This window comes from Thamnophis elegans, chromosome Z, assembly GCF_009769535.1.
Source record: "Thamnophis elegans isolate rThaEle1 chromosome Z, rThaEle1.pri, whole genome shotgun sequence".
Classification (NCBI taxonomy): Eukaryota; Metazoa; Chordata; class Lepidosauria; order Squamata; family Colubridae; genus Thamnophis; species Thamnophis elegans.
In genome coordinates this window covers 136,601,239-136,624,747 of record NC_045558.1, presented here as the reverse complement: position 1 = coordinate 136,624,747, position 23,509 = coordinate 136,601,239, and the positions used below count along the sequence as shown (strand labels likewise).

The 23,509-nt window shown below is 38.9% G+C and overlaps 1 protein-coding gene across 1 annotated transcript; it reads right to left on the bottom strand.

Moving 5' to 3' along the window:
• Positions 1-462: 462 nt before the first annotated feature.
• LOC116521985 (vomeronasal type-2 receptor 26-like) lies at positions 463-8,957 on the bottom strand. The gene is made up of 7 exons (XM_032236573.1): positions 8,905-8,957; positions 8,272-8,436; positions 5,694-5,991; positions 4,610-5,470; positions 2,641-2,913; positions 1,764-1,890; positions 463-1,364 (listed from the first exon to the last, which is right to left on the bottom strand). The coding sequence occupies exons 1-7, from the start codon at positions 8,955-8,957 to the stop codon at positions 463-465; spliced, it is 2,679 nt and encodes an 892-aa protein (XP_032092464.1).
• Positions 8,958-23,509: the final 14,552 nt, after the last annotated feature.

The following is a 23,509-nucleotide window of genomic DNA, read 5'->3' as shown; positions in this document are numbered from 1 at the left end:
TACTCCAGTGAAACTAATTTACTATTCATACACAAACCAGCATACATAGACACCTAGACTGAGCAGAATCGACCTTATAGAACTTATGGTTAGTCTGAGTGGGACCTTGAGAAATGCCACATGGAAATTCTATCACCTCAATAAAGTTACAAAACTCCTCATGTGTACATGCAGGGGGCTGGAAGAGAGCAATGTGTTTCTGGCTGTCATCTTCAATATCTTATGACTCTCCTATGGTTCCTCACAAGCAGCAGGGAAGTGTAAGAAAAAGTAGGATTTCACTGTTTATCCTCTAGTTTAGATAAAACCTAGTGGATTTATTATATATGTTGTGCAGACAAAATACAGAAAAAGACAGCATTGAATTGCATGGTTAAGGTGCCACCTTGAATATTTGGACTTTCTCTAGTGATATTTTTGGTCACAGTTAAAGGCTGAAATATAGAATCTTAGACTTAACCATTAATCTGTCTTCCTAGTCAGATGCTGTTTGGTATTCAGATGTGGGTTCAGCAGAATGATGTAGCACTTGGGCAGGAAGATGCAGCCCAGGAGGCCTGCAGTAGAGCCCAAGATGGAGAAGACCTCCACAGCTACCATGTATTTCCCCTTGGTGCTCAGATAGGCTGGGATGAAGGACACCCAAATGCTACAAAACACAAGCATGCTGAAGGTGATCAGCTTGGCTTCGTTAAAAGTGTCAGGCAGTTTTCTGGCAAAGAAAGCCACAGTAAAACTGATGATGGCTAAAAGCCACAAGTATCCCAGGACAATGTAAAACATGGTATCTGAAACTTCATTACATTGAACAATTATCTCTTGAACCTGTGAATGCATGTCCCATTCAGGGAAGGGAGGAGATACGATCAACCATACCATACAGATAACAGCTTGAATACAGGAGCAGAAGACAATGATGGATCCCGCCAGTCTGTTTCCTAGCCATTTCCTCATCTGGTTTCCTGGCTTAGTGGCCAGGAAAGCCATAACAACCGTGATGGTCTTGGCCAAGACACAAGATACCGAGAGAGAGAAAATGGTGCCAAACATAGTTTGCCTGAGGAAGCAACTCACATTCCCAGGCTGACCTATGAAGAGCAGAGAGCACAGAAAACACAGCAGGAGAGAGGAAAGGAGGATACACGTGATGTTCCTGTTGTTGGCTTTGACAATGGGGGTGTCCCAATGTAGAATGAAGGTCACTGCCACCAAAATAAGAATAGCTGAAAAGAAAAGGTTCAGAGAACTCAAAATGATTCCCAAGGGTTCCCCATAAGATAAATAGCTGAAACGTTTGGGAAGGCACTGGACTTTTTCTGCATTCGAATACTCATCTTCTGGGCATCTCTCACATTGGTCTGCATCTGAAATACATGAAGAAAGTCTTGTGATTCCAACTATATAGGACAATATATATATACAGCTAACTGAAAGAGATCATGGCTGGGGATGCCATTCACGATCCCCATGACACATACACAATAATTCTTTCTTAACAAGCATATGGGTTCTGCCTTGTTATTTATGCATGTGTATTTCTTTGAACTGCAGCATTAGTGGTTTAGTTCTCTGAAGAGAATTGTAACCCTCAACCAAAATAGAATGGATTCATACAAGTATTGAAATTAGACCCACCTTTGAAAAGAAAATCTACTGCAGTTCACCCAAATCCCATCCACTAAATAGCATAGCAGAGATGAAAAGACCAAAGGAAAGTTGAGTTTGGAAGTTCTCAACTCTCAGCTGTCTCTTTTTTTACTTACCTGTTTCAATTGAAATTCTTCCTTCAGGACATTGTCTACAATTATAGCAACAAATATGTTTCCCCTCCTGAACAACCCTGCTGAACCCCGGACGGCAGCTCTCTACACATCTGGCATGGGGAAGTACCTGGATAAAAAAACAAGAAATGTTAGGAATGGGATTCATCAAGATGTTGTACAAGTTCTCCATTTTATTAAAAGAACTTGGTACTTTCAGGGAGATTAGTAATCTTCTGATGTCAGCATATCCCAAAATGCATTTGGAGAGTGTCCATATTTACATCAAATCATCCTCTTCCTAGGATGAGTTCTTAGTTTTCTGCAAACACATCAGAGATGGCATTCAGCTGGTTCTAACTGGTTCTGGTGAACCAGTAGCAGAAATTTTGAGCAGTTAGGAGAACCGGTAAATACCACCTCTAGCTGCCACTGCCCCTAATTTATTTGCTGCCTCCTGAGACCCAGATGATCAGCTGGGTCTTCTTTTGTTGCCCTGCAAAGGAAAGGGGATTTGGAAAGCAAGTCATGGTGGAGGCAATGGGGACTATGCAGTATCCTTCCCTTGCCATGCCCACCAAGCCATGCTCAAAGAACCGGTAGTATTTTTTAAAAAATCCGGCTACTGAAACACGTCCATTCTCATTTGCTCATTTGCATGTGTGGGCAAAAATCAGCTGGCCTTCATCCGTACGGAAGTTCTGGAAAGTGGAAGGACTGATCTTTCTTTTCCAGTGCAATCATGCATGCCGGCCAACTGATCATTGTTCAAGTAACAAGAAGGGTAGGTTGCCGGCACGCATGCTGGAAACCAGAAGTTCAGTTTCTGGTGGGAGCATGCTCCATGGGCTTTCAAATCATTGGGGAAGAATATCTTTACCTCCGAATAATAGTCTACCAAGTTAGAGTTTACCAAAAATCCCACCTGCTGAAACTTGTGATTCCACATAATGATATTTTCATTAATAATGAATTTCTTCCCATCAAGAGATTTGGAGACCATCTTTCCAATCCGGACTCTCTGGAAGGATTTATTGTGGAAGGAGACATAGTTGAAAATGTCATATCCCAGGTCAATCTCCCCTTTCTCATCAAAAAAGATTTCTTCTCCCACACTGTTATTAAAACGGGTGTTTCTCAGAAAGTAGTGAAGCTGGATTTGAGAGAGATGAGAAGTCATATCAGTTATCCTAATATTCCCCAATGTTTGGCTTTATTCAGAATCCCAACTGAGTTTCTTTAGTGAATCTTATCCGAATTGTAACTGAATTGCTTTCTGGTTTGATTCAGAAATCTCTTCAACCCATGGACCACACCACATTTTAAATTTCAGTAATATCAGATCCAACAATTTCCTAATATGTATTGATTCAACTGGAATAAAGTAACCAATAAAATTAAGATTCATGGCATCAGATTCTCACACATTTTTTAAATTTTTGCATGAATAAAAAATTGGAGGAAAGAGACAATCCTACATAAGATAAGATATCCATTACATGTGACAGTAAGAAAATGGAAGGACAGGGAATACATTGCTCTCCACCTCTTATTATTGACTAACAGCCTTGTAAATGTTTATTTCATATGAATCAATAACTTCCTTAAATTAATATTACTAAGAGTGTTGTAGACATTCAAATTAGTCTTTCCAATCCTGCCTGTCCTGAATATCTCGACTGTCAAATGCATATAATTACATCCAAAGGGTTACACTGCAAATCGATGCACCAATTTGAATTGGAGATGTCATTAATTAAGATAAAGACACAATCTAGTCATTATGATCTTCTAGTGATTTCAGGTACACATATATTTATTTCTGCATGCACCAATATGAAATGTTGGGCCATTTTACTCAATAAATCAATTATCAGGTTTTTTTCAGTCCTCCTTATATAGTTTTGGGATTTGTGCAGAAAACCAGTGATATTTATGTAGAAATATTAAGACTTCCTAAGGATTCACAAAATGTACTATATACATAGTACATCAACAGTTCCATAGCACAGTAGGTAGGGTTGCAAGAACAGAAATATTGTTTCCAAAATGAGATTGGAGAAGATTCTATAATGAAGAGTAAGGAGACAATCTAGAAACTTTTAATTTTTCTTCTTTTAAATTTTGGGAGATGTTGTGTGTAAGAGTTTTATTTTGTTTATTTGTTTCGTCAAGCGTGTATAAGATAATAGATACAAGTACATCCAAGATTATGAATACATGAAATGCATACGAATAACAGGGAATATTAGGGCAGGAAAAGTAGGCACGTTGGTGCGCTTATGAAAGCCCCTTACAGACCTCTTAGGAATGGGGTGAGGTCGAGAGTAGACAGTCTAAGCATAAAGTTGTGGGGGTTTGGGGAAGAAACCACAGTGTTAGGTAGTGCATTTCAGGGATTGACCACTCTGTTGCTGAAGTCGTATTTTCTGCAATCAAGTTTGGAGTGGTTTACCTTAAGTTTGTATCTATTCTGCACTTTTGAAATGTTGTGGTTGAAGCTGAAGTAGTCATTGACAGATAGAACATTGTAGTAGATAATTTTATGAATTATGCTTAGGTCAGAGCAAAGGCTGCATAAAGTTAATGGGTTTTCACTCCCTGAAACATTAAGAAGCATTAAGAAGTAGATCTCCAAACATAGTTCCTTTTGGAGCTGGTTTGACTTTGGAGATGATTCTTAGGTATTATTGAGCTGCATCAGTTATTGGAGATTTGCTAATATTTGCTAATAGATATTGGTTGCTACAGAGAAACAAATCCAGATTGTCTATCTATTGTTGCCTTCCAATCCTACCCCATCCCTTTCAGGGCTTCTATAAATGTATCTGAGAAGAGCAATGACATACCTCCCATGGCTGCAAAGGCTGAAGATTTGATGCATCCTGATTCCTCAGAGGAGCTGGCTTTGCTCTTTTTGCTCTTTTTGAATGCATTGCTTGCAACGCATGTGCTGCAAGATAAACCCCGTTGTAGATATTGTAGCTTTCTCCAGACATGGTCATTTCAAACACAGAGCCAGAGACTGCCTTGAGTTTTTCCCTCCCAGTGCAGCGTTTAACACCTTTCCGATATGGAGGCAGTGAACAATCAAACACAAATTCCCAGAACCAATCAATGTATGAAATGGGATGCACCAAAGGTTTTATTTTCTCAAGAAACTCTTGAAATCCTGGCACAGTCCTTCTATGGAGGGAGAAGTATAGGGAACCATTGAAAGTCTGAACTAGAAAGCTATCTATTGGCAATAAACTCACAGTGAAATCCCACTGGTAGGTCATGATCCATACTCTGTGATCTATTGGGGTTTGGCAAACTTCACGCAAATAAAGCCCCCATTGTAAAATCTCCATTGATTGGGCAGTTCCAGAAGCAAGGAATACAGAGACATTCTTCTGTAAGATAATGCCTAATAGGTTGTCTACCCGTTCCTGAATGAAACCTCTATTTAAGAGTGCATCTGCTAAAATTGGGATCAACGCTATCCAAGCAATGCAAATATCACGCTGGAAGAGCTTTTGTTCGAGATTTTGAATAAAGGCGTCCCCACTCTCATTCTCTGAGACCAAGAGGCCAATCCAGTTCCATCCAAAATGTTTTAGTAAATGAACAATCCCCTCGTATTGCAAATTTTCATTGGGAACCGTGCTGAAGAAGGAAGGGAACTGCCTTTTATCACTCAGGACTGGATCAAAGGAACCATAATTGATCTGTTGGGAAGAAGGATGCATAGAAAAGATAAGTTTCACAATGGTAGATTCTGGGAACTCAGAATTGGTAAACGATAGACTGGCTGACATTGAAAGAAGCTAGGATTCATAAAAATAAAAGAAAAAGAAGAAGAAAGACCAAAGAAGAAACAAGAAAGAAAAACAAAAAAAACTATGAGAGGATTTTTGGTCAAACAAGTTGATCTGTGGAAAATGGTCATACCTGTGGAAACTTGTAGATGTTCAACATGTGGGCCATCTGGATGGAATTGAGTGAGGTGAGGTCACCAATGATAGGCAAGAAGTTCAGATTCCTTCTTCCAACACAATTGAAGTTGATAGGACTCCCTTGAATCAGAAACAGAAAATCTAAAACAAACTTACTGGCCTTCATGGCATTGAAACTAGTTTGAGCAATCAGCGGTGTTAGTGTGAGGTTGGGGAAGAGCTTGGCATTCTTGTTGATCTCATCAATGGCAAAATACATAGTAAGAGGATGCTGGACATATTTTGGTAATATGCTGCAATGAAAGCGCAGAAGCGGAGAAAAGCAAATTTTAAAAAAGAACTAAATCTACTTCCAAACTACATATTGATTTATTTTTATTTAGTTAGTTTGTCAAACATGTTCGAGACTAGAGGTATACGTATAAACTTGGACATGAACACAGGAAATGGATACAAATAGATGGGAAGAGTAAGACAGAGATGGTAGGCACTCTCATGCTCTTATGCAAGCCCCCTTACAGACCTCTTAGGAATGGGGTGAGGTCAATGGTAGACAGTTTATGGGTTAAAGTTATGGGGTTGGAGGATGTAACAACAGAGTCAGGTAGTACATTCCAGGAATTGACCACTCTGTTGCTGAAGTCATATTTTCTGTAATCGAGTTTGGAGCAGTTTACCTTGAGTTTGTATATATTGTTTGCCCACGTAATATTGAGGATAATTTCAGCAATTGATTCAGCAGAGATTAATTTTGAATTTCAATGAAGGAGACTTTTGGCTTTGCACATTATTCTGACCATCTCCACAGTCACTGATTAGCAAGATCAGTCCTATACCTCTAGTTAGTGGTGGGATTCAAGTAATTTAACAATTGGTTCCCTGCGCTAATGATTTCTTCCAACAACCAGTTTGTGTGAGCTTAAATGGTCTCCAGAGGATGGTAGAGGACAGAAAGGCCTGGAGAAACATTGTCCATGGGGTTGTGATGGGTCGGACCTGACTTCACAACTAAAAACAAAATGTTAATCTTGGGCAGTAAATTATACGATCAGGTCCATAAATTAAACTTTTAGTTCATAGTTTGGTGATTTGTTGGAGCTTCCTTCTTTCAATAGGAAAGGTATATTGAAGAATTTATAAAATTATCAACTATCTAGATCTTTCTAGAACTGCTGTATACAGTAAGTTTACATGCAAGTACTACACACTAAAATCAACATAGGCCAATGTTTAAGATAGAAATAGATATTTGCATTGTTCTTTTGAATTGTATCATCTTTTCTTCAGCCCATCGCATCAGCTAATAAAAACCTTGTGGTGGTGATGATGATGTGCATTGCAATTTCTTAGAAAGGAGCCCCTTGGTTTTGTATTCCTTTGAGAAAGTGCTACCAATACTTTACTAGAAAGGATTGTAGTTGCCTGCATTTTAATTTGTGAATTCTGATCATAGTCAAAAAGATGATATGAAAGAACCCAGTATTTGCTGAATGGAAAAAGGTTAGGAGGACACGATCCTATTCCCCACAAACTTTGTGGTATTTCCATTTTTGAAATGGAGATTATTATTCTTGATATTATTATTATTATTATACAATTGTATCACAGCGGCCAGTTGTTTCGCCGGATTTGGCATTGGTTACTAGTCGGGCCCCACCCAGGGGCCTAGGACGTCGTAACGTATTTTCGTAATATGTGTGCAGATCCAAGCAGTGCGGCTTTTTGCATTTGACTGATGGTGATTTTGTCAATTTTTAACTGTTTTAAATGTAATTCCAGTGCTTTTGGTATAGCACCCAGTGTGCCAATTACCACTGGAATTATCACTGCTGGTTTGTGCCATAGTCGTTGAATTTCGATTTTTAAGTCCTGGTATCTTGCGTTCGCTTTAAATAGCCTCTTTTTTCTGGCTCTGAGTTGTAGTAACAGGCCATTATGGCACTGTTTCATCTGCACTATATTTTTGTCATTTTGTTGGCTGGTCCACTTGTTGTTTTGTTGGCTGGTCCTATTATTATTATTATTATTATTATTATTATTATTATTATTATTATTATTATTATTATTTGGATTGTTATTGCTGTGACTGCATGATAGTATATCACTAATTTATTATATCATAAATATAATAAGCATATTATGTATTTCTAGTAGCCAATATCATTTGATCAGTTTACAAGTAGATTTTTAAAAATCTATGAAAGATAAAAACAATATGATAGCATTATTCTTTTCCCATTGTTTTCAATAAAAAAACTAAGCAGAAAATAAAAAGAGAAAGGAGCATTTGTTCTGAACATTTCTTTTCAAAAATCCAAGTTTACCTTACAATGCATTTTTAGATTTCTAGATCTCTAAGAGGGTTTGTTGTAACATGTGAAGGTCCCACATGAATGTTTTCCTAACGGCCATCTCTTAATGGAAGCCCTGATCAACATAGCTAACATCTTTAAATATGACAGCCAAACTAGCAGTGCTATAATTGAACTAGTATAATCTACCTTTTCTCTACATTCTATCCCCTTTGTCTGAATTTATATTGCATTTTACTCAAGGAAGAACGAGGCACTTACGATCCATATTCAGAAATTACTGGCACTTTTTTGAAACTCTGGGCACGTTCATCAGGGTTGACATAGGAAAAAAATCCCACAAGTAATGTTTCATCTCCAGAGGTGGAAAGTTTCCTGTGAACATTATTGGATTGGAGGCAGATTGATTTCAAATTCTGATTGACACTGCCAGGTAGAAAGAAGAACAGAATAAGGTTAAATGCCAGAAGACTTGAGCCATCCTTCCATCCTTTTGAAAACATGGTCAACAAATATAGCAGTCAAGTTTGAAAAAAAAATTTGCCTTGGTTAGACCTAATGGGGAACATCCACTGAAAAGGAGGAAGATATATAAATTTAAAAAGTAAAGATAAAATAGAGTGGTTTCCTTGATTTCAATGGCACAAGATCAATTTTGAGGGATCTTTCAAAGTGCAGCAGGATTTTCTGGTTTTTTTCTCCTTGCCATCCTTGTTCAGGTGTGATGATGTCAAGGAACTGAACTGAAATACAGACATTTGCAAATTATCACCTTATACTGTATTCCCTGGGGATTTCAGCAAATAGTGTTTGTGTTATTGTAAGAGTTACACTTTGTTTCCATAAGCAAGTGCTATTTTCTTTCTCTTGCCTTGCAATCTTCTTTGTTCTTACCTTGACCTTATATCCAGAAAGTTTTCAAAAACTTTGGCTTTTGAGAATTGCATTAGCTACCTTGATCTACATCAACCTCCACATGGATGCCAACTTCTTAGATCACACTAAGCTTAATTACAAGGGGCTGACAGAAAGATATGATCTTGAAAGTGGGATTAATTTAATATATAGAGGAAAGCTGTAATAGTCCATTGTCTTTGCTAAAATGGAAAAACCAAAAGAAATCAATACTCCACTTATGACCGTATCTGAGCACAAAATTTCTGAGACATTTTTTTCAGTGAGGTTTGCCCCATTTTGTGACCATTATTGCCTTAGTTGTTAAGTGAATCACTGCAGTTTTTAAGTAAATAACCCAGTTGTTAAGTAAAACTAGCCTGTTCATGGACTTCTTGTTAGTGTCAGGCCAGGAAGCCATCACTTGCATTGGGCCTTCAGGCCTGCCACATTTAGTGCTGTGGGAAATTGGGAGGAGGGATTACATGGAGTATGGGAGATATATAGTCTAAATAACATTCCTTTCTCAGAGAGTCAAGGACACCTTGGCCTGTACCTGGAGGGGTGTGACTGGGAGGCATCTCCAGTTGGGACAGTGCCTGATTGGGCCATGTGATGGACATGTGGGTGCTGTGCAGGGACTTGAACTTTCTTTTGGGTGAAAGAAACCTGGAAACTTTCAGATTTGGGTTTTCCCAGAAGTGCCAATATGACATCTCTAATAAAATGGAACTTTCAAGACTCAGAGTCTTCTTTCATTGGGGGTCTTACTTGCAACCCTAATTGTCCATTGTCAGAATATCGCAAATGGTGATCCCATGACCTTAGGACACTGCAACTACCTTAAGTATGAACCAATTGCCAAGCATCTGAATTTTGATCACATGATCATGGGGATGTTGCAAAGGCATATCTTTTAAACACAATCATAAATCAGTTATTTCTGTTCCGTTGTATCTTTGAATAGTCACTAAACAGTTGTAAATCATGGACTACCTGTATTTTTTTTTCTATCTCTTGAAATAATCCATCCAAGCATCTATCAACCTGATATTCCTATACAAGAAATCTCCCAAATTTCACCAAATTCATATTTCACTACCAATAAAGGAGAATATGTGAAGCTCAGGGTTGAATCATTTCAAATATTCTCCTTTTTGGCTCTTCATATTTCAGGGAAAACAAGAACAAGAAACACACACGATAAGCACCTTTAGCTTCAAATTTATAATCTGAGTAGAGTGATTTTTAAAGGTCTCAGATACTGTATAAAGGCCAGATAAGGAAGAATGGATGGAAGCGGATCAAAGAAAGATTCAACCTGGAAATAAGGAGAAATTTTCTGACAGTGAGAACAATTCACCCATGGAACACAAGTTGCTTTCGGGGGTTGTGGGACCTTCATCACTGGAAGTTTTCAAGACGAGATTGGACTGCCATTTGTCAGAAATGGTGTACGGTCTCCTCCTTGGGTGAGAGGTTGGATTAGATGACCTACAAGGTCCCTTCAAATTCTGTTCATCTGTATCTGTAAATGTTATCTTGAAAGTTGCTGTAGGCTCTTCTTCATGATTGGAGTTGGGAATGCTTAGAAATCCTAAATTAGGTTTGCAATAAAAAAATTGTAAGAGGTTCATTTTGCCCTTTTGGTAGTGTTTTGCCATTAAAATTTTTTGGGGGGATCTTAAACAAGAGTGTTGAAAACTAACACCAAATAATATTTAAAAAATGATTGCAAAAAAGAAATAAGGTCAAATATTTTACAAGCATTTTGAAGATGACTCATACTAAATTTATCTGACAACATTAAGGATATTTTTTCCTTCAGATGTATGGAAATTCTAATTCCAAAGATTTACTAAAGCTTTTGTCTGCATAAATGTCATTTTAAAAGCATTCATATGTTGGAGATGAGCTTTTACAATACCAGAAAATAACTATTAAAGGTATTTCACTGTCCCTTTAGTATTTGTTCCTTCCTTGAATTTGTGCTATGGGATAATGCTAATCATTTTGTGGAGCTCTCCCCTCACAATCAGGAGGTGGTGAGTTTTATCCTAGGTAGAGGCAGATGTAGGGTCTCCTGCTTTGGCAGGGGGTTGCAAGGTCTCTTCCAATTCTGTTAATCTCTGGGTGTGTGTGTGATGTAATGCACAAACAAATTCAGTGTAGAGTGTGGTGGATTTCCATGTTTCTCAGTCTTCACCCTACTCATCTCACAGACATTTTTTTTCCTGTAAAACACATGAATGCTAAATTACACGAAGGAGTATTATATGAAGCAGTATTAAGTATGTTTGAAATTTTATATAAAAGTAATGCACATGGGATCATAAAGTAGCCAGGGCAAAACACAGACTCCTTTCTAACCAATCTCTGCTGGGGAAAAAACAAAGCAGAAAAGTCAGCTTGGAGTGTATTTGGATATCAAGAGAGGAGAATATGCATCAAGCTAAATTGCTAGAAAATTTCCACAATTTTTTCCTTTTCAGATTATTATTCCCATGTTGTAGTAGAGTCTGCGCCTATGAGTGCTTTGTTTGGTTTTCTCACGTTGTTTACTAAGATTTGTCCGCAGGTAAAAGCAGTGTCAGGAACAGAAAGTGGCCCTTATGTAAAGCTCTGGGAGGACCTGAGCGATGCAGAGAAAAATACCATTTGGGATTGTAATGGTACGAAATAGATAAATTTAATTTGAAAGATACTGTGGAGCTGTTGAATGACAATCTTCTGCTCATTGAAAAACTCTCATATTTGCGAGTTAATTCATTGCATGTTCAATACTATTCTTAAGCAAATCTCAGCAGCTTTCATCTCATGTATAACATACTGTATAAGGTAACAAGCTAATTAATATATATTAACATAGGAACCTAATATATATTTTTCAATAGGTGTCCCAACTCCAGATGACAAAAATCACCGCGTTTCAACAACAGAAGAGCCAGGTTGGACTTCTCAAATTGATAAAATCAGGGGTAGATAATGGGGCCAATATTAAAATTTTCAATAAAACTACTTGACATCTTGGAAACCAAAGAGATTCTCACACGTTAACCAAAACCATGCATTTCCCAATATACCCTTATTCTCTCCATAGTATTAAAAAAAATTAATGCAATTTTGGTACTATTTATTTATTTTTATTTGTTTGTTTGTTTATTTTGAAACTTTTATATAGCTAACCATCTTCTAACCATTTAGCTGTTTGACGGCTCAGATGAACCCTTAGGGATTGATTATATACAGTATTTTACAGAAATGAAGAAAATAAAATAAATAGCATTGAATTGCATGATTAAGGTTGCGAGTTTGAATATTTGGACTGCTCACATGGATGATTTTGGTCACCAGATAAAGGCTGAATTATAGCATTATTGATTATTAATCTGTTCTCCTGGTTAGATGCTGCTTTGTGTTCAGATGTGGGTTCAGGAGAATGATGTAACACTTGGGAAAAAAGATGCAGCCCAGGAGGCCTGCAGTAGAGCCCAAGATGGAAAAGACCTCCACAGCCACCATGTATTTCCCCTTGGTGCTCATATAGGCTGGGATGAAGGACACCCAAATGCTACAAAACACAAGCATGCTGAAGGTGATCAGCTTGGCTTCATTAAAAGTATCAGGCAGTTTTCTGGCAAAGAAAGCCACAGTGAAACTGCTGGTGGCCAGGAGCCACAAGTAGCCCAGGATAATGTAAAACATGGCATTTGAGCCTTCATTACATTGAACAATGATCTCTTGAGCCTGTGAATGCATGTCCCATTCAGGGAAGGGAGGAGATATGATCAACCATACCATACAGATAACAGCTTGAATACAGGAGCAGAAGACAATGATGGATCCCGCCAGTCTGTTTCCTAGCCATTTCCTCATCTGGTTTCCTGGCTTAGTGGCCAGGAAGGCCAAAATAACCGTGATGGTCTTGGCCAAGACACAAGATACCGAGAGAGAGAAAATGGTACCAAACATTGTTTGCCTGAGAAAGCAAGTCACATTCCCAGGCTGACCTATGAAGATCAGAGAACACAGAAAACACAGCAGGAGAGAGGAAACGAGTACACATGTGATGTTCCTGTTGTTGGCTTTGACAATGGGGGTGTCCCAATGTAGAATGAAGGTCACTGCCACCAAAATAATAATTGCTGAAAAGAAAAGAGTCAGAGAACTCAAAACGATTCCCAAGGGTTCCCCATAGGATAAATAGCTGAAACATTTGGGAAGGCACTGGACTTTTTCTGCATTCGAATACTGATCTTCTGGGCATCTCTCACATTGGTCTGCATCTGAAATACATGAAGAAGACCTTGTCATTCCCAACTATATAGGACAATATATATACAGCTAACTGAAAGAGATCATGTCTGTGGATGCCATTCAAAGTCCCCATGACACATACACAATAATCCTTTGTTAACAAGTGTATGGATTCTGGCTTCTTATTTATGCATGTGTATTTCTTTGAACTGCAGCATTAGTGGTTTAGTTCTCTGAAGAGAATTGTAACCCTCAACCAAAATAGAATGGATTCATACAAGTATTTAAATTAGACCCACCTTTGAAAAACAAAATCTACTGCAGTTTACTCCAATCCCATTCTACTAAATAGCATACCAGAGATGAAAAGAACGAGGGAAAGTTGAATTTGTAAGCTCTCAACTCTCAGCTGTCTCTTCCTTTACTTACCCGTTTCAATTGAAATTCTTCCTTCAGGACATTGTCTACAATTGTAGCAGCAAATATGTTTCCCCTCCTGAACAACCTTGCTGTACCCCTGATGGCAGCTCTCTACACATCTGGCACGGGGACGTACCTGAAAAAAAACCAAGAAACTTTAGGAATGGGATTCATCAAGATGTTGTACAAGTTCTCCATTTTATTAAAAGAACTTGGTACTTTCAGGGAGATGCATAATCTTCTGATGTCAACATGGCCCAAGATGCATTTGGAGAGTGTCCATATTTACATCAAATCATCCACTTCCTAGGATGAGTTCTGAGTTTTCTGCAAACACATCAGAAATGGCATTTGGCCAGTTCTAAACGGTTCTGGTGAATCAGTAGCAGAAATTTTGAGCAGCTAGGAGAACCAGCAAATGCCACCTCTAGCTGCCCTCCCTTGAATTATTTGCTGCCTCCCAAGACCCAGCTTCCTTCAGTTGCTTTGGAGAACAGGTTGACCCTCTCTTCTTTCTCCTGGCTCATTAGATGTTGGAACGCTGCTACCACATCTTCCTTCTTTTTACTAAGACATATCCAGTTCCTGTAACTATTCTTCATATATTTAAGCCTTCAACCCCCTAATCATGTTTGTTGCTCTTCTTGGTATGTAGAGGTCTTCATAAAGACCATCTCAAATATCTAGCAAAACCACAAGATTCCTGAGTACTATCACTGTTCTTCATTTATGGACTTTCAGATCATTGGAGAAGAATATCTTCACCTCCAAATAATAGTCTACCAGATTAGAGTTTACCAAATATCCCACCTGCTGAAACTTGTGATTCCACACAATGGTATTTTCATTAATAGTGAATTTCTTCCCATCAAGAGATTTGGAGACCATCTTTCCAATCTGGATTCTCTGGAAGGATTGATTGTGGAAGGAGACAAAGTTGAAGATGTCATATCCTGGGTCAAACTCCCCTTTCTCATCAAAAAAGATTTCTTCTCCCACACTGTTATTAAAACGGGTGTTTCTCAGAGCGTAGTGAAGCTGGATTTGAGAGAGAGAAGTTATCCTAATCTTCCCAAAGATTGGCTTTATTCAGAATCCCAACTGATTTTCTCTAGTGAATCTTATCAGAATTGTAACCTGTTGCTCCTGATGAAGTGGACAAGGCCATGGGAGCGGTGAGTGCCTCCACATGTGTACTGGACCCGTGCCCCTCCTGGCTGGTCGCGAACAGCAGGGAGGTGACGCGGGGCTGGATCCAGGTGATGGTGAATGCCTCTCTTCGGGAGGGTTTCTTTCCACCGGCATTGAAGGTAGCTGTGGTGAGACCCCGCCTGAAGAAGCCATCACTGGACCCAGCCAGTTTGAACAACTACCGTCCAGTCTCCAACCTCACCTTCATTGTGAAGGTTTTTGAGAAAGTGGTGGCCTCGCAACTCCGGCGGTCCTTGGATGAAGCCGATTATCTAGACTCCTTTCAGTCTGGTTTCAGGCCTGGCTACAGCACGGAAACCACTTTAGTCGCACTGACCGATGATCTCTGGAGAGCCAGGGATGGAGGTCATTCCTCCATCCTAGTGCTCCTTGACCTCTCAGCGGCCTTCGATACCATCGACCATGGTATCCTTCTGAGACGACTGCGAGAGGTGGGGGTGGGAGGCACCATTTTTCGGTGGTTCTCCTCCTACCTCTTGGACAGGTCGCAGTCGGTGTTAGTTGGGGAGGAGAGGTCGACCCCTAGGCCCCTGAAATATGGGGTTCCTCAGGGTTCGGTCCTGTCCCCCCTGCTATTTAATATCTACATGAAGCCACTGGGTGAGATCATTTGACGGCATGGGATAAAACACCATCAATATGCGGACGATACACAGTTGTATCTGTCTGCCCCGTGCCAACTCAGTGAAGCGGTTGACATGATGTGCCAGTGCCTGAAGGCTGTTAGGGTCTGGATGGGGGTTAACAAGCTTGTACTCAATCCAGACAAGACCGAGTGGCTGTTGTGTTTTCCTCCCAAAAACGTGGTCAATATTCCATCACTCAGGCTGGGGGGTGAAAACCTACGCCCTCAGACAGGGCTCGCAACTTGGGGGTCCTCCTGGATCCACAGCTGACTTTAGAACATCATTTGTCGGCTGTGACCAGGGGGGCATTTGCCCAGGTTCGCCTGGTGCACCAGTTGCGTCCCTACCTGGACCGGGAGGCACTCGCAACAGTCACTCACGCCCTCATGACCTCAAGACTGGACTACTGCAATGCGCTCTACATGGGGCAGCCCTTGAAGAGTATTTGGAGACTTCAATTTGTCCAGAACGCAGCCGCGCGAGCGATCGTGGGTGCACCTCGGTACACCCACGTTACACCTATCCTCCGCGAGCTGAACTGGTTACCGATCAGTCTCCGGATACGCTTCAAGGTGCTAGTCGTAACTTATAAAGCCCTTCATGGTATTGGATCTGGGTACTTGAGAGACCGCCTGCTGCCAATTACCTCCCACAGACCCATTAGATCTCACAGGGTTGGCCTCCTCCGGGTGCCATCTACCAGCCAATGCCACCTGGCTATTACCAGGGGGAGGGCCTTCTCTGTGGCAGCTCCGTCCCTCTGGAATGAACTCTACGCAGGGATTCGGACCCTCACCTCTCTCCAGGCCTTCCAAAAAGCCATCAAAACTGGCTTTGCCGGCAGGCCTGGGGGTGATGAGTTCCCTCCCCTCTCGACATGTATGGTTGTGCGACTGTTGTCCACTTTTATTATTTGTATTTTGTCTTTTATGTTCCCCCTTTCTTCCCCTTTGAATTGTTCGCCGCCCTGAGTCCTCCCGGAGAAGGGCGGCATACAAATAATAAAATACCAATACCAATACCAATTGCTTTCTGGTTTGATTCAGAAATCTCTTCAACCCATGGACCAGAACCCATTTTAAACTTCAGTAATATCAGATCCAACAATTTCCTAATATGTATTGATTTAAATGGAATATAGTAACCGATAAAATTAAGATTCATGGCATCAGATTCTCACACAGCTTATTTTTCAATTCTTGCATAAATGTATCATGAGAGGAAAGAGACAATTCTACACAAATAAGGTAAGATATCCATTACATGTGATGGGAAGAAAAGGGAAGGACAGGGAATGCATCACTCTCCACCTCTTACTCTTGACTCACAGCTTTGTATAAGTTTCTTTCACATGAATCAATAAATTCCTTAAAGTAATATTACTTACAGTCTTGTAGAAATTTAACTTAGTCTTTCCAATCCTCCTGTCCCATATGTCTGTACTGCCATATAAATATAATACATCTAAAGTGTTACAGTGAAAATGCATACATCAATTAGAATTGGAAATTTTATTAATTAAGATAAAAACACAGTCCAGTTATTATGATCTTCTAGTGATTTTAGGTCCATAGATGTGCACAAATGGAACATTTTACTCAACAAATCAATCAGCAGGTTTATTTCAGCCCTCCTTTTCTAGTTTTAGGATTTGTGATGAAAACCAGTTATATTTTAGGTCATGTTTATGTAGAAATATTAAAACTTCACAAACTTTTCAGGATTACCATATATGTAAAAGTTTTTTCACAATATTTGCACAGTACATCAACAGTTCCATAGCACAATAGTTAGTATAGCAAGAACAGAAGTATTGTTTACTACAGAGAGATTAGGAGAGATACTATAATGAAGAATATGGAGACAACCTAGAAACTTTTTTAATTTTGTGCATTAATTTTTTGGATGATGTTGGGTGTGAGACTTTGCACAAAAGTTGCTAAAATTAATAGATTTTCACTCCCTGAAACAGCATTAAGTAGTAGATCTCCAAACATAGTTCCTTTTGGAGATGGTTTGACTTTGGAGATGATTTTTAGGTATAATTGAGCTGCATCAGTTATTGGAGATTTACTAATATTTGCTAATAGTTATTGGTTGCTACAGAGAAACAAATCCAGATTGTCTATGTATTGTTGCCTTCCCATCCTACTCCATCCCTTTCAGGGCTTCTATAAATGTATCTGAGAAGAGCAATGACATACCTCCCATGGCTGCAAAGGCTGAAGATTTGATGCATCCTGATTCCTCACAGGAGCTGGCTTTGCTCTTTTTGCTCTTTTTGAATACATTGCTTGCAACACATGTGCTGCAAGATAAACCCCATTGTAGACATTGTAGCTTTCTCCAGACATGGTCATTTCAAACACAGAGCCAGAGACGGTCTTGAGTTTTTCCCTCCCAGTGCAGCGTTTAACACCTTTCTGATATGGAGGCAGTGAACAATCAAACACCAATTCCCAGAACCAATTAATGTAAAGAAAGGGATGTTTATCAGGTTTTATTTTCTCAAGAAACTCCTGAAATCCTGGGACAATCCTAGTATGGAGGGAGAAGTATAAGGAACCATTGAAAGTTTGAACTTGGAATTTCCCTCGTGCTGATGAAATCACGGTGAAATCCCATTGATAGGTCATGATCCATACTCTGTGATCTATTGGATTCTGATGGTTAATTTCAGTAGAATAAAGCCCCCATTGTAGAGTCTCCATAGATTGGGCAGTCCCGGAGGCAAGGAATATACTGATATTCTTCCCTAAGATAGTGTATATTATGTTTGTTACGCGATCAAAAATAACATACTTATTTATGACTGCATCCATTATAATTGGAATCAACCCTGTCCAAGCAATGCAAATATCACTCTGGAAGAGTTTTGGTTGGAGATTTTGAAGAAAGGTTTCCCCACTTTCGTCCTCTGAGACCAAGAGGCCAATCCAGTTCCATCCAAAATGGTTCAGTAAATGGACAATCCCCTCGTATTGCAAATTTTCATTGGGAACCATGCTGAAGAAGGAAGGGAACTGCCTTTTGTCACTCAGGACTGGATCAAAGGAACCATAATTGATCTGTTGGAAAGAAGGAGGCATAGAAAATTAAATTCAGAGTCCTTTTGTGAGCATGAAGAGCATAGACCTTTTCCATTCTCCAAAGAATATTGGATTTCACTGTGACATCATGACTTTATTGCGAAAGTTTTACATTAAGAAAGAGATCATAAGATTCATTATAGTAGACTCAGAACTGATAAATGATAGCCTGGCTAAAAATGAAAGAAGCTAGGGTTAATAAAAAGAAAAGAAACAAAGAAGAAACAAGAAAGAAACTGATCTGTGGAAAATGGTCATACCTGTGGAAACTTGTAGATGTTCAACATGTGGGCCATCTGGATGGAATTGAGTGAGGTGAGGTCACCAATGATAGGCAAGAAGTTCAGATTCCTTCTTCCAACACAATTGAAGTTGATAGGACTCCCTCGATTCAGAAACAGAAAATCTAAAACATCCTCACTGGTCTTCATGGCATTGAAACTAGTCTCATAAATCTTCAGTGTTAGTGTGATGTTGGGGAAGAGCTTGGCATTCTTATTGATCTCATCAATTGCAAAATACATAGAAAGAGGATGCTGGGCATATTTTGGTATTAGGCTGAAATAAAAGTGGAGAAGTGGAGAAGTGGAGAAAATCAAATCCCAAAAAAGAACTCAATCTAGTTCTCAACTACATAGGTAACTTTAGCAATTTATTCAATAGAGATTAATTTTGAATTTCATTGAATGAGACTTTTGGCTTTGCACATTATTCTGACCGTCTCCACAGTCACTGATTAGCAAGACCTGTTCTATACCTCTAGGCAGTGGTGGGATTCAAGTAATTTAACAACTGGTTCTCTCCCCTAAGGATTTTTTCCAACCACCAGTTTGCCAAACTGCTCAAAACATTAACCCCCGGTTCTCCCGAACTGGTGTGAACTGGCTGAATCCCACCACTGCCTCTAGGCAAGGATTTGGGAGAGGTTGACTGGAAGACATTTCCTCAACAGGGAAAGTGATGGTTCCTCTTTAGAAGAGAACATAGAATAGTGACAATGTTTCCAAACTGTTCACAGAATTGTTGGAAATGTAGTCAAGCCCACGGAACATTATATCATATGTGGTGGATGTGTATAGTAGCAAGAAAATATTGGACAAGAATAAAAAAACTGGCTTGAAGAGATAACGACATTAGCAATAGAGCTAAAAGCAGAATTATTTTTCTTAGGGATGATTACTGGGAACTATGAGAAAAAAATTCAATACTTAATATTATATGTAATAAATGCAGCAAGAATCATATACACACAAAATTGGAAGAACAAAACTATACCAACAGAGGAAATTTGATTAAAAAAGTATTAGAGTGTGATGAAATGGAAAGAATTACAAAATAAATAAAAGATAAAGGATAATCTGATTATCACTTAGTATGGAATTTATGGTACAAATGGCTAGAGAAAAGATGCAAAGAATAAAAAACATTTAGGGAAGAAAGATTAAGAAATCAGAGAAAAATCATGAAACCACATAAATAAAAAGGAGGGGAAAAAGTAAGATTTACTGTATATAAAATAGTACAGAATAATATCTATAAGAGGAATATATGTACACGGATAGATATAAGAAGCATTGCATAGAAATTAGCACATTGAAAAAATAATAAGCATAGAAGAAATATAATTATGAATTAACATATTAGTGAATGGAAATGTATTGTCTGTATGTGTGTGTGTGTGTGTGTGTGTGTGTGTGTGTGTATACGTGTACAGACAAAAATATTATAATGGAGCTTACGATGTGGAAATGTTGGGAAAAAACTGTTTAATTAAAATATTTTGGAAAATAGTAAAAAGCTTACTTTAAAAAAAGAGAAAAAAAGAACAAAACATAGAATAAATTCTAGTTGAGCTGCCCTCTTGCTTCCTCCTTTACCGTTTGAATGACAAACTTGTCAGATGGGTCAACCCATCCGATTCCCCCCTTTAATGTCTGGGTAAATAAACCCCCCTGTTACTCCTGTGATGTATTTTGACATACATTGGTTAAGTTTGTAGCAAAACGTTCATCTATTTCGTATGCTTGGTTTGGTGCCCTAGAGTATATTCTTATGGTAATGTCTTTTTTTATGTTCAACCGTAAGCATTCTAGCAGGTTTTCATCCTTGGTGTTGTGTCCCCTAAATGCAAGCTGGGTGGATGTGACTTTGTAGATGACCCACACACTATCAAGGACCTTGGAGCACTCATCTCAAACAGTCTAAGTGCCAGAGCTCACTGTAACCACATTGCTAAAAGGGCATTAATCTTGCATAGCTTCTTCTCTGATAATATTGAACTGACAACTAGGACATAAAAAACTTTTGCTAGACCAATTCTTGAATGCAGCTCATCTGTCTGGAAATTGGACTGCCTATCAGACATAAATGGAATCAAACAAGTCCAGAGATATTTCCCAAGAAGTGTCCTCCACTCGTCTGCTCGCAACAGAATAACTTATGCCTTGAAATTTGGGGCTTAGACAATATAGAACTTCGCCATCTTCGACCCAACCTAAGTGCAGTACATAAATATCTGCTACAATGTCCTAGCTGTCAATGAATACTTCAGTTTCAAACACAACAACACACGAGCTCACAACAGATCCAAATGTATGGCAAACCACTCCACACCGGATTGCAGAAAACACGACTTCAGCAACAGAATGGTCAATGCCTGGAATGCACTACCCAACACTGTGGTTTCTTCCCCAAACACCCAAAACCTTTAACCTTAGACAGTCTACGGTCATCCTCACCCCATTCCAAAGAGGACTTTAAGGGACGTGCATAGTCGCACCAGCGTGGCTGCCGTCACTGTCCTAATATTACCTGGTATTCGTATTGATTTCATGTATTGAAAATCATGTTTATACTTATATCTGTTATCTAATCCATGCTTAATGAAATAAATAAATAAAATAAACTTGGTGGTATTTCCATTTTTGAAAGGGAGAGAGGAATACTCTTGCAGCATTTTTTTCAAAAATCAAAGTTCTCTTAACATGCTTCTTTAGATCTCTAGATCTCTAACAGGGTCTTTTATAACATGTGAAGGTCCAAAATGCATGTTTTCCTAAGGGTAATCTCTCAATGGAAGTCCTGATTAACATGGCTAATATCTCTAAATATGACAGCCGAACTAGCAGTGCCATAATTGAACTAGTATAATCTACATTTTCTCTACATTCTAGCACCTTTGTCTGAAGTTATATTGCATTTTACTCAAAGAAGAACGAGGCACTTACGATCCATATTCAGAAATTACTGGCACTTTTTTGAAACTCTGAGTACGTTCATCAGGGTTGACAAAGGAAAAAATTCCCCCGAGTATTGTTTCATCTGCATAGATGAAAAATTCCTGGGGAACATTACTGGACTGGAGGCAGATTGATTTCAAACTCTGATTGACCCTGCCAGGTAGAAAGAATATCAGAAGAAGGATAAATGCCAGAAGACCTGACCCATCCTTCCATCCTTTTGAAAACATGGTCAACAAAATATAGCACTCAAGTTTGCAAAAAAAATAAAAAAAAAATGCCTTGGTTAGACCTAATGGGGAACATCCACTGAAAAGGAGGAAGATACATAAATTAACAAAGTAAAGATAAAATAGAATGATTTCCTTGATTTCAGTGGCACAAGATCAATTTTGAGGGATCTTTCAAAGTACAGCAGGATTTTCTGGATTTTTTTTCTCCTTCTCATCCTTGTTCAGGTGTGATGATGTCAAGAAACAGAACTGAAATACAGACATTTGCCAATTATAATCTTATACTGTATTCCCTGGGGATTTCAGCAAATAGTGTTTATCTAAAATCTGTCCATGGTTATTGTAAGAGTTGCAGTTAATTTCCATAAGCAAGTGCCATTTTCTTTCTCTTGCCTTGTAATCTTCTTTGCTCTTACCTTGACCTTATAGCCAGAAAAGTTTCAGAAACTTTGGCTTTTGGGAATTACATTATCTACCTCGATCTACATCAACCTCCACATGGATGCCAACTTCTTAGATCACACTAAGCTTAATTACAAGGGGCTGAAAGAAAGATGTGATCTTGAAAGCATCTCCAGTTGGGATAGTGCCTGATTGGACCATGTGATGGACATGTGGGTGCTGGGCAGGGAATTGAATTTTCTTTTGGGTGGAGGAAGCTTGGAAACTTTCAGATTCGGGTTTTCCCAGATGTGCCAATATGACATTTCTAATAAAATGGACCTTTCAAGACTCAGAGTCTTCTTTCCTTGGGGGTCTTACTTGCAACCCTAATTGTCAGTTGTCAAAATGTCGCAAAAGGTGATCACATGACCTTAGGACACTGCAACTGCCATAAATATGAACCAATTGCTAAGCATCTGAATTTTGATGACATGATCATGGGGATTTTGCAAAGGCCATAACCTTTAAAAATGGTCATAAATCAGTTTTTTTCAGTTCCGTTGTATCTTTGAATAGTCACTAAACAAACTGTTGTAAATCATGGACTATCTGTATTTTTTTTCTATCTCTTGAAATAATCCATCCAAGGATCTATCAATCTGTTATTCCTATACAAGATATCTGCCAAATTTCATCAAAATCATATTTCACTACCAATAACAGAGAATATGTGAAGCTTGGGGTTGAATCATTTCAAATATTCTCCATATTTCAGTGAAACCAAGAAGAACGAGAAACCCACACGATAAGCAGCTTTAGCTTCAAACTTATAATCTGGGTGGAGTGATTTTTAAAGATCTCAGATACTACATAAAGGCCAGACAAGGAAGAATGGATGGAAGCGGATCAAAGAGAGATTCAACCTTGAAATAAGGAGAAATTTTCTGACAGTGAGAACAATTCACCCATGCAACACAAGTTGCTTTCAGGTGTTGTGGGACCTTCATCACTGGAAGTTTTCAAGACGAGATTGGACTGCCATCTGTCAGAAATGGTGTAGGGCTTCGTGCTTGGGTGAGGGGTTGGATTAGATGACCTAACAAGGTACCTTCAAATTCTGTTCATCTGTATCTATAAATGTTATC

Bases quoted from the DNA above. Each gene is read 5' to 3' on its own strand.
- LOC116521985 (XM_032236573.1), bottom strand. From the start codon at position 8,957: ATGCAATTCTCAAAAGCCAAAGTTTTTGAAAACTTTCTGGATATAAGG. The intron at 5,992-8,271 runs GTAAGTGCCTCG...CTTTCATTGCAG, and splicing joins GTAATTTCTGAATATGGATC to CATATTACCAAAATATGTCC. The intron at 1,891-2,640 runs GTAAAGATATTC...TTTTTTATCCAG, and splicing joins TGGTAGACTATTATTCGGAG to GTACTTCCCCATGCCAGATG.